This window comes from Paramormyrops kingsleyae, chromosome 2, assembly GCF_048594095.1.
Source record: "Paramormyrops kingsleyae isolate MSU_618 chromosome 2, PKINGS_0.4, whole genome shotgun sequence".
NCBI classification, from domain to species: domain Eukaryota; kingdom Metazoa; phylum Chordata; class Actinopteri; order Osteoglossiformes; family Mormyridae; genus Paramormyrops; species Paramormyrops kingsleyae.
This window is the reverse complement of record NC_132798.1, coordinates 27,174,723-27,192,652: the sequence shown is the minus strand read 5'-3', so window position 1 is coordinate 27,192,652 and position 17,930 is coordinate 27,174,723. Positions and strand designations below refer to the sequence as shown.

The 17,930-nt window shown below is 40.0% G+C and overlaps 1 protein-coding gene across 1 annotated transcript; it reads left to right on the top strand.

The window, feature by feature from the left end:
• Positions 1–6,470: 6,470 nt before the first annotated feature.
• On the top strand, positions 6,471–14,365 carry naaladl1 (N-acetylated alpha-linked acidic dipeptidase like 1). Its single transcript, XM_023824038.2, has 19 exons — positions 6,471–6,704; positions 7,638–7,810; positions 8,222–8,343; positions 8,595–8,714; positions 8,872–9,064; positions 9,175–9,268; positions 9,802–9,906; positions 10,190–10,275; positions 10,375–10,494; positions 10,833–10,918; positions 11,218–11,281; positions 11,488–11,555; positions 12,213–12,304; positions 12,395–12,488; positions 12,584–12,665; positions 12,941–13,114; positions 13,505–13,592; positions 13,680–13,772; positions 13,887–14,365. The coding sequence occupies exons 1-19, from the start codon at positions 6,520–6,522 to the stop codon at positions 14,062–14,064; spliced, it is 2,217 nt and encodes a 738-aa protein (XP_023679806.2). The 5' UTR covers positions 6,471–6,519; the 3' UTR covers positions 14,065–14,365.
• The last annotated feature ends 3,565 nt before the right edge of the window (positions 14,366–17,930 follow it).

Sequence of the window (17,930 nt, the reverse complement as noted above, 5' to 3'; positions counted from 1 at the left end):
ATGAAATTTTTATTTGTCTCTTCACAGCCTGACAATAAGTAGAAGTACCAAGTTGCAGCCATGAAGATGTACATAAATACAATGCAAGAACTAATGAGCAAGTCATGCATTCAGATATCAGATGGGTATTTGGCAGTATATCAGGGACAATATGAAGCTTTTTGTCCTGGTTGATTGTGACTCAGCCTACACCTTTGATGGTTCGCCATACGCCGGACGTGATGATGGACAGGGACATGTTGGATTGACATCTTCAGCCATGGTTACTATGCTGTGTTCAGGTACCACACCTCCTAAAAGCAACCAGACTCACGATTAAGTCTTACGTTTAGTAGTTTGAAGCACAATCAAAAGCTTTCAGCTTAACATTATCTGCCAACAGGAAAAGTGTCCAGAGGCACTGGGTCACAAAACTGCTAATCGAGGCAGTGCCTGTGGTCGACCATACTGTGCTGGCCACAAAACCATGGCTGTACAGTGTTCAAATTCTGCCGAATAGTGATGTCACAGGAACAGTTTTAGCATTGTTCAGACTAGTAAGTATACCAGTAGGCTACATTTTATTATTGGATTTCATCCATGTGTTGAATAGCTTTGTCAACACAGGGCTGCTTGCCATGGATCCAGGCAAAAACCAGTAGGTAGTGGTACTGTAAATAATACAATGTAAATGTAAATGTTTAGAGATTATATAAAATGAAGCTGTCACATGAGTGTAACACCTGCCACCAGCCAACATTCCTTGACACCAGGCCCAGCCAGACCAAATCTGAATATTAGATGCACTTGTTGCATATCTCCCAAGTAGCCTAAGGCCACTTCAGTATCATAAAATATTTGTGAGGATTTGAGCATCCTCTTTGCTCATCTGGTTCCGGGGTTCTTGCCTGTTTTCTTCTTGTGATTTTGATTTGACTGTTATAGGTGAAGTATGCCTTGCAATGGGATGGCACCCCAGCCTGGGTTGTTCCTTGTTTTGCACCTGTAGTCTCCGAGATATGCTCTGGACCCCCTGTGACCCTGAACAGGACAAGCAGTTATAGGAAATGAATGGATGTATATTAAAATATCTACAAATTAGAGCATTCAGCATATATAAGAATTATCCCTCTTGACTATGTCACTGTGTGGGCGAAGTTTGTGTGTTCAGTTTGGTGCATCTTTTGCACGTTTGACAGTGCAATATGCTTGGTCTCTCTATGAATCTGGATAGAGAAATTAGCTTCGATACCATCTGATAAAAGCGACTTAATGCAGCATCTGCACTAGTAGGGAGAAGCCGAGTGAAGCTCAGAACATCACTGGAAAAGATTCAAAGTGGTATGTTGTTCAAGAGCCAGTCAGTGATGATGTACCCAATATCTTTGAACTGCGCTAAGCCCCAATCCAACAGCTACTATAAAAAAGCAATTATAATTATATGAATCATTTAATGTCAGTCCTTTTCCTGGCATGGCCTTCAGATATGCATGCTTTTTGAGCAATGGAAAGTGTTTGTACCAACATGCTGATGACCTTCAGTCATCCTGATGTCATTGGCTAGAAGCTGGCAGGAAACTCAATAATAAAGACATTAGTATTTTTTTTCAGTCACACAGTCCTCCCCCCATGCAGAGTCCAACTCAGCTCTTACAGACGTGGACAAATTTGTTGGTACCCTCATTGAAACAATGCTTCATTTCTCCTGAAAATTGATTCAATTAAAAGCAATAGTCTAATGTATACCTGCATCCCTTTAGTATGTGATAAACCAGTAAAGTTGTAAAAAAGAAATGATTTGTTGTTTATTTCACCAAAAATAGTATGGACAGATTTGTTGGTACCCCTAAAGAGACTATTTGTCTTTGCATTATAGTCATGTTTCAAACTAAGTGTTTAACCTTAATTAGTATCACAGGTGCCTTCAAGCTTTTCCTCAGCCATTCAGCCCATATAAAGGGAAAGAACATGCTACTGTGCTGCTTGGTATCATTGTGTGCACCGCACTGCACATGGACCAGAGACAGCAAAGGAGAGAGCTGTCTGAGGAGCTCAGAAAGAAGATCGTGGGTAACCATGTTAAAGGTAAAGGCTATAAGACCATCTGCAAGCAGATTCATGTTCCTGTGACCACAGTTGCCAATGTTATTAAAAAGTATACAGTTCATGGGACTGTAGCCAACCTCTCAGGACGTGGACACAACATAAAATGCAACCCCAGGTTGACCAGAAGGACAGTGCAGATGGTAGAAAAAGAGTCAAGGAAACCATCCAAAACCATTCAAGCTGAGCTCCAAGGTCAAGGTACGTCACTTTCTGATTGCACCATTCGTCGCACTTTGAACAATAATGGGCTCCATGGAAGAAGACCCAGGAGGGCTCCACTACTGACAGAAAAACATAAAAAGCCAGAGTGGAATTTGCCAAAATGCATGTTGACAAGCCTCAAAGTTTGAGACAATGTGACACAACTGAAGCTTTTTGGCTGGTCAATTGATCTTAATCCTATAAGATCTGAAAACTGCGGTGTGGAGACGCCACCCTTCAAACCTGAGACAGCTTGAGCAGTTTGCTCAGGAAGAGTGGGCCAGACTACCTGTTGGCAAATGCAAACGTCTCATCGTGAAGAACAGAGATCGCTTGTTGGCAGTGATTAAGAACATAAGAAATTTACAAACGAGAGGAGGCCATTCGGCCCATCAAGCTCGTTTGGGGAGAACTTAACTAATAGGTCAGAGTTGTTAAAATCTTATCTAGCTCTGATTTAAAGGAACCCATGGTTTTAGCTTCCACTACACTAGCAGAAAGACTATTCCATACTCTAACTACACGCTGTGTAAAGAAGTGCTTCCTCAAAATTGTTTTAAAATGTTCTCCCACTAATTTCCACTTATGGCCACGAGTTCTAGTATTCAGACTAATATTGAAATAGTCGTTTGGCTGAACAGCATCCAGACCCATTAGAATCTTATAGACCTGAATCATATCCCCCCTTAGTCTCCTTTGCTCAAGGCTAAACAGATTCAGTTCCGCTAACCTCTCCTCATAAGACATTCCTCTAAGACCAGGAATCATTCTCGTAGCTCTTCGTTGCACCTTTTCTAAGGCAGCAATGTCCTTCTTGAGGTATGGTGACCAAACCTGCACACAGTATTCTAGGTGGGGTCTTACCAAGGAATTATATAAGTGTAACATCACCTCCCTTGACTTAAACTCCACACATCTAGAGATATAACCCAACATTCTGTTCGCCTTTTTTATTGCTTCCCCACACTGGCGAGAGTGGGACATGGAAGCATCAACATACATACCGAGATCTTTCTCGTAATCTGTACTTTATATTTCTGCTCCCTGCATGGATTACCTTACATTTATCTGTGTTAAATTTCATCTGCCAAGTATCAGCCCATTCGCAAATTAAATCCAGATCCCGTTGAAGCCTCTCTGCTGCTAGATTAGTATCTGCTACCCCGCCCACCTTGGTGTCGTCTGCAAATTTAACCAGTTTACTGTATGTATTTGTGTCAATATCATTAATGTACATTAGGAACAATAGTGGTCCTAAAATTGAACCCTGCGGTACCCCACTATGAACGGAGGCCCACTGTGACATTGTGCCTCTAATAACTACTCGCTGCTTCCTGTCAGTTAGCCAGTTTTTGATCCAAGCTGCCACAGTTCCTAAAATCCCTGCAGCTTTAAGCTTTAGCAAGAGTCGTTTGTGGGGGACAACATCAAAGGCCTTCTGGAAATCTAAGTAAATCACATCATAGGCCTTTTTGTGATCAATTTCCCTTGTAGCTTCCTCAAAGAACTCAAGTAGATTCGTTAAGCAGGATCTACCTCTCCTAAATCCATGTTGGCTATCCTTTATAATGTTATTTACATCTAGGTAATCTACCATTTTCACTTGAATTATAGCTTCCATTATTGCTGCAAAAGGTGGTGCCACAAAATATTAAATTAAGGGTACCATCGTATTTTTTTATATATATTTCCATGCCATTTTCATTAGTTTAATTTATATAAAATATTCAATTGAATCAAAAGCAGTCTGATTTGTGGTAATTATGGAATAAACAATAAGGGATACCATTAAACATTTATCAGTTTCAGGTTATTTTGGAGATAATTGTGTTTTTTTTTTGTTTTTTTTGTAGAAAGGTGCCAACAAATTTGTCCACGTCTGTAGGGGTGATTGGTTAATAGTTCTGCTCGACACTCAAATGAACAGACCAAAACACACAAGCCAGATGACCCAGTAACTAAACTTTTTGCCTAGGGTGCTCTGGTACCATGTACACTTGTGTACAGACCAGCCCTTTTTTAGAATAACTCACCACTCAGGTTTAAATCTGGAAGACTATTTTTCCTAGTTTGTTTGGCCTCTTCTTCACAGACATGTTTGTCAAGGAATCCATATCCACATCTTAAACCAAGCACTGGACACTTGACAATAGTTCCTCAAACAAAGCTGAACTACGCAAGCTTTGCACCAAGGTCCCCTGCTACTCGCGGTCAAAGCCAATGAACAATAAAGCTTATATTTGCTTTCTCCATTACCAAGGCCATCGACTCGCATTGTAATTAAAATTCAGTTTAGCTAAATAACTAAACAGGATAAACATAAGCATATGTGTGCAGGTGTGTGTTAGAAATACAGAAATGTTAAAATTAATCATAAAGATTAAACTTGGTTCCTGGCAGTAACATACTGAATCATATTTACTGGCAAATTTCATTTTTATTTATCATTTGACTACATTAATTCACCCAGCGATATCCAAGTGCTTTCGATGTGACATTAGCACCTTACTTGATTGTCTTCATAATTTGTCCTTTTCTTGGTGGCTTCCAAAACGGTCTGTTTTAGAGTCTTGTTCAAATTGAATAAGATCCTGAAATCTGACATTCAGCTTGAACATTTACCTTGAAAATCTAATCACAACATATTCATCTGTCTTTTATGGTGCCTGTAAAAAGTTCAAGGTGTTGATCTTTTGCCTCCTTTAGCAAGAACACATGATCAAATTCATGAGAAAAGACTATATTTGGCAACATACATATCTGTCTAGAATAAACAAAAATGTAGTGGTCCCCTGACAGCTGTTGAAATTGTAAGCACACCGCAATGGGGGGGCACTATGTTAGGCACTACATAAGAATGCGACATGCACCGCAGTGGGGGGGCACTATGTTAGACACTACATAAGAATGCGACATGCACCGCAGTGGGGGGGCACTATGTTAGGCACTACATAAGAATGCGACATGCACCGCAGTGGGGGGGCACTATGTTAGACACTACATAAGAGTGCGACACGCACCGCAGTGGGGGGGCACTATGTTAGATACTACATAAGAGTGCGACATGCACCGCAGTGGGGGGGCACTATGTTAGGCACTACATAAGAATGCGACATGCACCGCAGTGGGGGGGCACTATGTTAGACACTACATAAGAATGCGACATGCACCGCAGTGGGGGGGCACTATGTTAGGCACTACATAAGAATGCGACATGCACCGCAGTGGGGGGGCACTATGTTAGACACTACATAAGAATGCGACATGCACCGCAGTGGGGGGGCACTATGTTAGACACTACATAAGAATGCGACATGCACCGCAGTGGGGGGGCACTATGTTAGACACTACATAAGAATGCGACATGCACCGCAGTGGGGGGGCACTATGTTAGACACTACATAAGAATGCGACATGCACCGCAGTGGGGGGGCACTATGTTAGGCACTACATAAGAATGCGACATGCACCGCAGTGGGGGGGCACTATGTTAGGCACTACATAAGAATGCGACATGCACCGCAGTGGGGGGGCACTATGTTAGGCACTACATAAGAATGCGACATGCACCGCAGTGGGGGGGCACTATGTTAGACACTACATAAGAATGTGACATACACCGCAGTGGGGGGGCACTATGTTAGACACTACATAAGAATGCGACATGCACCGCAGTGGGGGGGCACTATGTTAGACACTACATAAGAATGCGACATGCACCGCAGTGGGGGGGCACTATGTTAGACACTACATAAGAATGCGACATGCTTACATTCATAGACATCACGGATATTATATACACAGGTATTTATGCCATGTGCGGTATAGTCCAATTCATGCCAGTCCTTAATGGATTATGTTTTATAGTTTCAGAACATGGAATCGGTACCAGGTTCTACATCCAATTATTATATGTTCAGAAATATTTTTTCAGTTACTCAGAACATACCAAACTGGGTCAATAAAGCCCTTTGCAAACAATTAAATGTCAGTGGCATTAACCTGCTAGTTAGTATCCATAGACCTTCTAGAACTGGATTCTGCTGTTGTAAGCATTCCTGAATGGGGTAAAGTACAGCCCAAACCTGAGAAATCATTAGCCAATGAAGTCTATTATGAAGCAACTTTTTATCAAGATATATCGCAAGCAAAAAAAAAAAACTTTCTCCAGTAAAAGAGCGATGACATCACTGACACATTTCTCACTTTTTCTCTGACAGCCAAGATAGAACCATGCTAAAGAAGGTGCTTCTATGTGGGCTGGGGGGGGCAGTGGCCCTCACAGTGGGAATACTGCTGGGACATTTTGGAATCAAGCAAGGCAGCACATCTCCTGAATGTGTGCAGGATGTGGATGAGAGCGTCATTGCACAGTTCCTTGCAGAAGTGGACAACAATCAGATACAAGAGAACCTCAGGTAGCCTGGGCAGATATGATGACTGATTTAAAGTTATGTCAAAGTTTCTTGTGGCAGGTTTTGAATGGATTCCTCTGAAAGTTACTTGAGAGCTTATCATATTGTATGTTGCATTGCAAAGGAAATGAGTTCTTTTATATATTTCTTTCAATCATGAGAAAAAAATACAGTACTGTGTAAAATCTTAGGCAGTAAAAGAAAATGTTTAAGGATATTTATCTGGGTAGGGAGTATATTTTTGCTATGAAAAAACAGTAATACAATAAAAAATAAACAAGAATTTCTTTTGTTCTCCAAAAACTTACCGTTTCCTTGTTGGATAGCAAGATGTTCCCAAGCCTCATGTATTTGTTAAATTTCACTAACAGCTCAATTAACCAATTAGCTTAATTTGTTAAATAACTCCCCCGCGACCCAGATGGATAAAGCAGTATAGATAATGGATGGATGGATGTTAAATAACTCAATGAGGTATTGATTATCCCAACATGGTGGGGTAGTGGTCAAGTCAAAAAAATACACTGGGGTAATGGACGATTGCTGCAAATATTGGGGTGATTTTAGGAGAGGTTTTGAAACATGTAAACTGACACACTTTGACAGATAATCATTTTACACCAACAAGATGATTTTCTTTGACTACTTATAATTTTTGCATAGGACAATAGTTCATTTTGTATCAGTAAATTAACATTTTCTCTGGAATATGAATATGTTCCCTTTAATGTCTAGCTTTGCTATATTGAAATTTCAGCTAAAATTCTGGTCATGACCCTTATCTGCATAAGTAGCTTATATATGTATGCATGAACAGACACACAAAATGCTATTATAAACAAATACGGATGATATTTTGAAACAACATAAATGTGTGTTTTCTCTTAAAATGAGATCTTCTTAAGCCACCTGCCCAGTTCCTTGTTATCTTCTCAGGCAGCTGACCAAGGTTCCTCACATGGCCACAACAGCTGGAGATGAGGAAACAGTGAAATACATGTTGAAGAGATGGCAGGACCCAGACAGTGGGCTAGATGATGCCTGGAGGGAGGAGTACATGGTGTTCCTGTCCTTTCCCGATGAAAAAACTCCAAACAGAGTCTCTGTGGGTGTGTACAGAATAATATATAGATTATTAATATTAATATTAATATCACATATTAGACTAATATAATTACTTTCATTTTTATCTGCCCTTATATATTGTTGGTATATAAAAGTATTAAATTCAACATGTAAATGAATATGGAGCTCATAAATTGATCTAGAATAGGGCATCTGTCCCTGATACAGAAAAATGTTTTAAATAATCGAAAGAAAGAAAAAATTGACCCAGGTGGTATGAAATAAAACAAGGAGCTTAACTTAGGTTGTTAAAATGTAACTTTACAGGTTAACAAAAGAACAAGCAACTTTATCACTGCACTTATTGCCAGAAGTCAAATGTTACCTGCATGTCAATTACAACACCATTCATTGTAGTACCGTCGCTGTATATTGTATGTTTTTTTTTTGTTTAGTTTCACCAAATGGGACTGCCATTTTTACTGTAAGTGAGAAGGAGAAACCTTATACACCTGACCAGGAAGACCCAGCAGTGGTCCAGCCATATGCAGCCTATAGTCCTGCTGGCAACGCAAAGGTATCTCAGTGCTTTCAGGGTTACAGCTGTTATTTACACCTATGCGGTAGGATTCATCCACAATTGTATTACATTTAATTCAGACAGGCTCAAGCACACTTATCAAACTATATTAATTTCCAAGCAACAGACTACTTCTATGAAATGGGTATTTTAACATTTTATATTTTAATCTTCTGCACCTTCTGTACAGATAATGAAAGTGTATAGATTACATTTATTGTTCTGATTATTTTAATGCTGGATTACAGGGAAAGCTTGTGTATGCCAATTATGGTACAATGGAGGACTACACGCTTCTGAGCAAAACTGTAAATCTCAACGACACTATCGCCATTGTGAAATATGGAGGAGCTGGAAGACAAGCAAAAGTAAGTCAGTTCAGTCTTTTCTACATTACTGTGTATAGGCCTGTGTTATGCATATTCAGAATTTCATTGCATTCATGCATCCACCGACGCCATCTTCAACCACGTGAAGAGCCTGACATGCTCACTTGATCAAGGTTACCTCATATCTGCCTCTTAGGCTATCAATGGAGCCCTGTTTGGAGTTATCGGAGTGCTGGTCTACACCGAACCCAAAGATATAAATGATAATAAAATGTCTGATTCCAGTCAGACGTACCCCCACTCCTGGTACTTGCCCCCAACTGGGGTTGAGAGAGGGTCCTACAGCTCTGACTTTGGGGACTTGCTGACACCTTATCTCGCTGCTAAAGGTGATGCTGTCGGGCAAATTAATCCTTAATGCACAATACATATTTGTGTTTGATGTACTCTGTAATTTAGAGCCATTTGTATTTAAGGTTTTCTTTCCTTTTACTTCCAGAGGACACTTACAGAATTCCGGAATCTGACATTAAAGGGATTCCACCCATTCCGACACAACCAATTGGGTTTTTGGATGCCTATTCTTTAATCTGGTGTGTGGACTGGTGATAACCCATTATAATTTACAAATTCATGCAAATTGTTTGTATTGCAATATTCTTTAGGCAAAGCAGGGCTGGAATTCAATGATTAAGAATTGTGTCCCAATACTTTTGTCTGTATGGTGTATTCTGATATTTTTCTCCACTTGTTTTATTGCGCCGCCTAATCAAGTGACGGCCAACACCATGAGGGGGCCAATCTTATCCGCAAAGGGTCAATCTTTTTGGAAAAACCTTAATGTCAGCTGTTCAAACCCAGGTGTGCAGCCAATCAGTCCTCTAATCTATAATCTAATTAGGGAGTTGCAGTGAAATCCCACATATACAACTGCCCTGTCTGGTTAAGATTGGCCACCCCTGCCCTAGGCAATCATCTGTGTAGTCTATAGGATGGGCCAGCCCTGAGGCAAAGTATTTTTGATTGATTGATGGCATTTTTGTTTAGTAAGAAGACAGCAAGACATACCTATCTTTGTAATATTTTCATATACGACTCGATTATAATCTGTTTTGGGTTGCTACAGTGAATTAGATGGATCACCGGCCCCAGAAACCTGGCAAGGAGCATTCAATTGCACATACAATTTTGGAGGACCAGGGTTCAAAGCTACGTCATCCTTTGCAAGCAGGTGGTTCATATAATGCTTATTTGTGGCCTAATCCTTCACAGCACCGCGTATTACTGCAGTGCATATTATATTAAATACACAAAATTGCAAAAATATAATATAATATAATAATTATAATAATTTTATGGATCATATCTAAGTAACTAGTAATATCCTGAAAACAACTATCATGTGATTTCATGGCTTATTTTTGGAGTGCAATCTCCAGACCAGCCAATTAGCACCTGTCAAATTACAAGAACGGTAAAGCAACTGTACATTCATGAATGCTGCCATTTCCCAGTGATGTGCAGATGGACATCTACAACAAGGGTGAGCTCAGGAACTCTTCCAATGTCATGGGTGTTATTCGAGGCAGCGTCGAGCCTGGTGAGCTGATAAAAGTATACGATTACCTTCAGCATGTTTGCATGTAGGAGCAGCCCGAAACATATGTCAATGCATTTCTGCACGGATGCCGACATTCAGACAGGTACATCATCTACGGAAACCACAGGGACAGCTGGGTGCACGGTGCTATTGATCCCAGCAGCGGTACAGCGGTCATGCTGGAAATAACAAGGGTCCTTGGCAAGATGGTGAAGGCAGGTAAGGGCTGCCGTCAGAGCAAATGATGGGGCGCTATATTTCCGATGTGACGGGACGACATTTGTAAAATACCTGTCCAACCACGGATCATGATGCCTCACTCACTGAGAAAGAATATCATTTGTTGGGTAAGAGTGGAATATGCAGCGTACTGATCTACGTGACACGTACTGATCTATGTGAGACATACTGATCTATGTGAGACATACTGATCTATGTGACACATACTGATCTGTGGGACACGTACTGATCTATGTGACACATACTGATCTATGTGACACGTACTGATCTACGTGACACGTACTGATCTGTGTGACATGTACTGATCTATATGACAGGGAGATGGAAGCCCCGCAGGTCCATTATATTTGGGAGCTGGGGTGCAGAAGAGTTTGGTCTTATTGGATCAACTGAATATGCAGAGGTACATTTTTTGTTATTTATTGTAGGTGTTGTAGAGGATACTACTGGTGTTATAATGATAGAAAAATTCAAAACGTGTCAAATGTGGCTAAATCGAAGAATGCTGTATTTTCAGTTATCTGTCTGGAATTGTAAATGGGTACATTAATATTGCAAAAACGTAATCGACTCAAGTCTATACAGCTACAGAGTTATTCACATTTTAAAATTGTACCTCTGCTTTATAGTCTCCTCAATGTAAATGAAATTAAAGGGCTGGGAATTCTCATTTTTAAACAATTTAAAAAATCCTTCCCACAGGAGTATTACAGCAAGCTGAGGGCCCGTACTGTGGCCTACATCAATGTCGACATTTCAGTGTTTGGTGAGGTTGACATTTTCTTAAATACTAACTTTTATAGCACTATACAGTATAAAAAACTAGAGACTCAATAGCTGACTTCTTTAAGATAATGTAATCATATCAGCAGATTTTATGACTGACTTTGTTTTTAATGCATGCCTGCGCGGTAAACTCTGGCAGAGCTCGGTAGCCCCTGTCAGTTGAGTGATGTGATGTTTTGCTGTCAGGCAATGCCACCCTACAAGCTCAGGCGTCGCCAGCAGCCCAAAGCCTGGTGCTCACGGCTGCCAAGCAGGTGCTCCATCCAAATGCCATCTGAGATCTTTTTTTTTTTTACATGAAGAAATCAAATTAGTCTCGTTCCCCTCAATCCTAGGGCACATTTGCTTTGCAACAGCTGATTGCCATTTTTAAGGTGCCATTAGTATCTTTTTTCTTGTCTTTTATACAAGGTGGTTTACAACTACGGTTTTATCAAATTACAAGATACAGTGTGTTCTACTGTAGCACTAACACACCAGTTGAAAGCACTTGAACACTATAATAAATATTTCTCTTATTGTTACCAAATTATTCTATACCTAAATGTGTGATTTATACAAATATCATATACAACTGACATATACAACAAGCTGCCTTGAGGCTGATTTACAGCAATAAAATGTCCTAACAACTTAAATTTGATTAAATTAAACTTTCAATTAAGAATAAAAGAATCAATTTTGTGAAATCAGCATTTTTTTTTTATTAGCACATTTAATGCGGTTGCTCAATCTGAGAATACTGTATATATTTTCTGGTAGAAATAGCACCAAACATATACCTGTTAAAAAAAATGATCAACCTTGGTACTCTCTTCAATTCAGGAGACAATCTGAGAGTACCATCTGAGAGTAGTATCTGAGAGTACAATCTGAGAGTACCATCTGAGAGTAGTATCTTGTCTACACAGGTAAAGATACCAAATAAAGACTCAACATCAGTCTATGACAACTGGATTCAATACTCCAACCGTACCAGTCCGACTCATGGCATCATTCCCAAGTCCGTATCTTCCATTATTTTTATGCCTTCTTTTATTATCTGTCAACTAAAGACTTTATTGCTAATCAGCTTTATTTCTTGATTTTTCAGTGTGGGCTTTCTGACAGGAGCAGGAAGTGACTATGCTGCTTTTATGCACTTCCTGGGTATAACTTCAATGGACATTTCACACGCCTATGACAGGGTTAGTAGCACACAGAGCTGTTAAAATGGTTACCCCGCATCTGTTGGGTTTTCTATGCTCCTGAGTCTTAGTTGCTATCTCTGGTTTTATTATAGAGTAAGACAAATGCTCGGACCTACCCTGCTTATCACACAGCTTATGACACCTTTGACTATGCCTCCAAGTACATTGACCCAGGTGAGGACTGAGGTTACATATTCATTGCAAGATCTTGTTTTGTCTGCACTTGTGAAGAAGGATGTCTGTTATTGATACTTTCTGCCAGTTTCCACCTACATTCCACTCATAGAAGCCATCATCAACTAGACTAGGCCATCCCTTTGGAAAATTCTGTTTTGAAGAATGGATATCCTTGTTTTAACTGCATGCTTTTGCCACATATAATATTATAAGCAGAAAGCTTTGTGGTTAGATGTTGAGCGTGGACTCATCGGTCTGTCTCCTGGGCTCAGGATTCACGAGTCACCAAACCGTGGCGAGGACAGCAGGCAATGTGCTCTTGCGTTTGTCTGATAGCCTCCTGCTGCCCTTTAATTCGACGGACTATGCAGAGAGTCTGGAGCAATATCTAAATACTGCACTGAAGAACTTTGGTAGCACTCTGGCACAGAAGAAGATCTCTGTGGGTGAGCCTGGTTTTATTGTTATGTAGTTTCAATCGACAGGAGGTACACAAGCAAGTATTTTATTGTACTTGTACTCATACATATGATAATAAAGCTTTTGAATCCTTGAATCGTTGAACTTTAACCGACTGAGACCACATCCAAATCATTCGACCTATTTTCATATTACAGTATAAGACAATGCACAGCTAAACTTTGGTAACCTATTTTACATAGAATTCCAAAGAATTAGAATACAATATGCAAGACAGGACACAATTAGAACTGAGAACCCATAAACAAAACATATTGAAGAAAATAAAAGAATGAAATGTTTTAAATCAAAGTGAAGTAATTCTGGGCTTAGTTAAGGATTACCTTGGTGTCAGTGAATCCCATTTTATATCCTAGAACCGCTGTCTAACGCCGTGGCCAAGTTCCGTGCAGCGACCAACAGATTGAACGAACTGATCCTGAACAGTAACTTCAAAAAAGAATCGTCAGTATGACCTTTCACTACCCTTTCACACTCTTTTGTACAGCGATGTACAGCAAGTCTTATTATCATTAAATGTTTCTTTCTCAGACCTCTGAAGGCTCGGAGCATAAATGACCAGCTCATGCTGCTGGAACGGGCATTTCTAGACCCTCAAGCATTCCCTGACAAATATGGATACAGGTTTGATACCATTTCCCTCCTGTTACAATAACCCAGCAGCAAGTTAAATAGTCTTATCCAGAATATAATTCTGCTGTACCCTAAATATGTGACTTTCCCAACTTTTCCTATCAGGCATGTAATCTGGACTTCCAGGACGTCCGGGGTGCCGACTTTCCCAGGGCTTGCCGATGCTTTTGATCAGGCTATGACAAGCGGCCTCCAGAAGGACTGGAACCAGGTGCACAGACAGCTGTCCATCGTGGCACAGGCCATCCAGGGTGCAGCCTATACCCTAGTAGATGTCATTTAATGGAAATCCAGTTTCATGTCTATGGCCATCAGGAGAGGAAGATAACCAGCATCCACCATGGATTGCCATAAGTAAAACCTGTAAACCTCAGCAGCTGACAGCGCACCTTTTATTTAAAGCTGTGGTTTTATCAAGGACGACAATGTCAAAGTATGCCCAGGTCTGTCGTTTATTTTGTAAAATGATGATTATGCAAGTTAAGTGTTATGACAACAAATTATTTAGTATTATTATTGGTTTAGTAAAAAAAAATTATTGGTGCATCAGTATTGTGAAATAAACTATATCATGAAGTGAAGAACCCACAGAATATATTTACACGTGTAGATTTCAAGACCGCATACTCACAGAGGGAAAGATTCAGCAGCATCTTTTCAGATCAGATGTCTGATTGAGTTTTCCAAGACAAGTCAGGTACCTCAGACTAGCCAAAGTCATAGGATAGCTTATGAGGGATAGGCAGGACATACACAAAACTGGGCTGAAGAATAACAGATGGTCAAAGTAGGGTAGAAAAGACTTCAAATATGAAAATTATGACTACTTTGTGTACCTTACTACAGTATATGTATTCCTTAAGAGTAATCCTGGTAGAATTAATTGCAACAATGTCTAACTATTCAATTCAAAGTTGGTATCTATAAAAAACGATGTAAGTAAACATCCATAATATTTGTTAATATGATTCTGAGAAACACCACACACAATTTTCTGGTCCCCTTGATCCTCTTGGTGAACAAAGTGAAACGAGATCACTATGAGATGCCACATGAAAGGATGCCATAGACACATCTGGTGTGTGGGACAGGGTGGGGACGGTTTTCATGCATGCAGGGACAGGGTGGGGACGGTTTTCATGCATGCAGGGACATGGTGGGGACGGTCTGGATGTTTACAGGGACAGATGGGGATGGGGATAGATACCATCCCTGTGCAGCTCTCCAGACCGAACACATGACAGACTATGGGGCCTGATGACATCGTCTATCCTGTCTCCCTTCCTACTCACTCTCAACACAGTGGATAGGAAGTGCATCATTAGCTCACGAAAAAGAACGATTCCTCCATTGAAGGCTGCATTGAAAACGATTACAGCTGGGGGATTTTGTCTTGTGCTGGAAGGAAAACCAATTGCAGATGATCATGAGCAAGCCAGTGGTGAAATTCTGACATACCAGAGATCCCCTGAGCAACGCAGTAGACAGACAACACATCTGTGCTGTTGACAGGACTCCAAAATACAGACAAAGGCAGGGATTCTGAACAAAAACAATTATCTTTACAGAGACAGAAAATACCAAAGAAAAACCAAAACCAGAAGAACTTTATAAGAAAATTATAAGAACTCTGCCAGGCATGAGCAAACAAACATAAATACTCAAGTTAACCACATGAGGCATGGGTGATTTCCTTCATTCAATCATGCTTGCTCAGACGATACTGACGATCTCATTACTTCCTAGATATTCCAGGAGGAATCCCTAAGATCTGTCTTGTTGGTGCCACCTGGTGCTTGTGCATGGCTTTACAGCTGCACAAAAAGAACAGACCTAGCTCTGTTTTGAGGTGGCTCAAAATGAGCAGTAGCCTGCTGAAGATGTTTTACTAGTCCACAGTGGCTTCAGTGCTTTCCTACATTGTGCTCTCCTACAGGTGCAACACCAGCTCAGGAGTCTCCACATATCTGAAAGCAGTATTCAAGAAGGCCAGTTTGATAAATGGATTCAAACTGGACTCAATAGTGGAAGTGGCAGAGAAGAAATTATTGGAGATTATCCATTAACAACCATGCATTCCTACTCCATTATACTTTATCCTGGAGTATGATTGGTTATTGTCTCATTCCACCATGATGCTCTTTGAAGCTTTTTTGCTGCTATGAAACTGTACAATATTACTCCTCCTCCAATTATTGTATCTCTATATAAGTAGCAGCAACTACTTTTTTGTTCTTCCTTACTATCTTTTTAATATACTTGTACTAATGTTTATTTATATTTATGTTTTTTTTTTAGGGTTGCAGCAAAATGTGATCACTGGCCACATACTTTTCTCTTTTCCCCTTTATCATTATTATTGTTTTTGTTAGGATTATTATATTTATGATAATCATAATAATAATAATAATTATTATTATTGTTATTTGGTGGCTAGGTTATTCCATCATCTTCTTATTATTACTATCAGTAGTATTTCCTCGGTACTCATATACTGAACACTTTGTTACCATATTTACTTGTGTGGCAGCAATTACCCTATTTTTTCCTCTTAACTGCATTAATGTTTATTTATATTTACATTTTTTATGGGTGCAGCAAAATATTTTATGATCACTGGTCACATACTTGTCTCTTTTGCCCTTCGTTATTATTATTATTAGTATCATCACCACCATCTACACCACCCTCAACAATCATATACTATATATCCAATCCTGTATTTCTTTCTTCCTCACTTCCTCTCTTCCTTCCTTCCTTCTCTCCCAGTGTTGACTTCACCAGCCTCCTAACCCCGCTACTTAGAGGAGGTCTAGTTCGCTCCACTGCCTGCCCTCCCTTTCACCCTCTGCCCCTGGGGGGTTGGGCCATCGGGTGCACTGCAGATGGGTTTCTGAGCTGGTCTGGGGGGGTGGCCCTCCGGTGGCCGCTTTCCTGCCTACTGATCTCTCCTGCTCTGGGCTGGACCAACCTAACATGAACTGCTTCTTTTAGTGCATCACACTAGATCAGTGATCTCTCTCCCATTCATACAGACTAAAGGGGAAAAAACCCACACAACTCCATCCTAGAATAGGGGTTGTGGGTCATGTTACTGTAGGTGCGGTTTGCGCGGGGCGGGTTTGTCATGGGTGAGGCGCCATCCTGGGGACCACCAGGCCTCTCCCTCTGGCACGCTCACAGTGCACGGTGGGCCCAACCTGCCTAGGTTGACAAAACACCAACCTTCCCCCCATCAATCTTCCTTTAACTCCCACCTCTCCTCTCTTCCATCTCTTCCCTCCAATGTGTCACTTTTATCTTCCTCAAAAAGCAGGAAGACACAAACACATACATGCTCACACACAACACATGTCCACCATTAAGGGGGAAGTTAAGTATGCAACCTCACATATTTACTGCGTGACATCACCCACTGGCTCTGTCATTGTTTTCTTGTGCTATTTATTTATGTATTTATTTGTTTGATTTTATTATTATTATTCTCTATCTTCAGTTTTATCTTCCTTCCTGTATTTCCCAGGTAGGAAAGAAAAAACTTGTAACTCATAAGACAGATATCCACACGTCAAAACCTTATGTGATATGTGATATGATCCTTATTTATACATACAACAAGGTATATGTAAGGTATTTGCAATCGATTTTATTTTAATAATTTTAATATTGTTCACGGTATTAATATTTATTATTATTTTGTTGTCGTCCTCCACTGTCTCCCACTTCTCTGATGTTTCTCCTGTTCCAGTAACTGTATTGTTGTTGTTGTGTGTTTGATATTCTCGCTTGTACCGTAATAAAAAAAAAAATCAGCATTATTATTATTATTATCATGAATAACAACAATAACAATTATAATAAAAATACTGCCACTGTTCACTGTACCATTTTCTGTAAACTTAGGGAGAAGCAGGCAGTTTTCATTAATGATTATTTCTAATGCTTTAATTAGTATACCTAATAAAGTGGCCACTAAGTGTATCTATGTATGTGTGTGTGCTCATGCTTGGTTGTTGAAAATAAACAGAAGCTTTTATTTCAAAGAACACAATGAAATAACATAATTCATCAAATTCATTTAGGGCATAATTTCACTTATTTTAAGTACTACATGGTATAACGGATGGCATGATCATTCCCTATCCATCT